The sequence below is a fragment of the Odontomachus brunneus genome, unplaced genomic scaffold (genome assembly GCF_010583005.1).
Source record: "Odontomachus brunneus isolate Ranch 3 - 2012 unplaced genomic scaffold, Obru_v1 Obru_scaffold_004, whole genome shotgun sequence".
Lineage (NCBI taxonomy): Eukaryota > Metazoa > Arthropoda > Insecta > Hymenoptera > Formicidae > Odontomachus > Odontomachus brunneus.
The window spans coordinates 67,313-67,657 of NW_022639454.1; the positions used below are offsets into that span (position 1 = coordinate 67,313).

General features: G+C 28.4%; 1 protein-coding gene across 2 annotated transcripts in view; it reads left to right on the top strand.

The window, feature by feature from the left end:
• Positions 1-40: 40 nt before the first annotated feature.
• LOC116845988 (deoxynucleotidyltransferase terminal-interacting protein 2-like) overlaps positions 41-345 on the top strand; it is a 2,564-nt gene continuing 2,259 nt past the window's right edge. The window contains exon 1 of one of the 2 annotated variants that reach the window (XM_032819287.1): positions 41-209. In XM_032819287.1, the coding sequence (XP_032675178.1) occupies positions 206-209 (4 nt within the window). In that variant the 5' untranslated portion in view covers positions 41-205. Of the gene's footprint in view, positions 224-345 lie in introns of both variants that reach the window. The other variant, XM_032819295.1, reaches the window with a different exon arrangement.

Consider the following 345-nt stretch of genomic DNA (forward strand, 5'->3'; position numbering starts at 1 on the left):
GAGAGAGAGAGAGAGAGAGAGAGAGAGAGAGAGAGAGAGAGAGAGAGAGAGAGAGAGATTGAAGGAAGAAAGGAGCTGAATGTACTAGCTTGTACTAGCTTATACTAGTTCTAAAAAACGGCATCAAGTAAAGTGCAAACGTGACTATTCTCAGACTTTTTTCTGATTTACAGAAAACAATTTGAAAATTAATAAGGAGAACGAGATGGGTAATTTTATACGCGTTCGTTTGTTTCTTATCTTTCTATTAGATTTATTAGATTAGAGGTTAGGATTATATATATATATATATATATATATATATATATATATATATATATATATATATATATATATATATATATA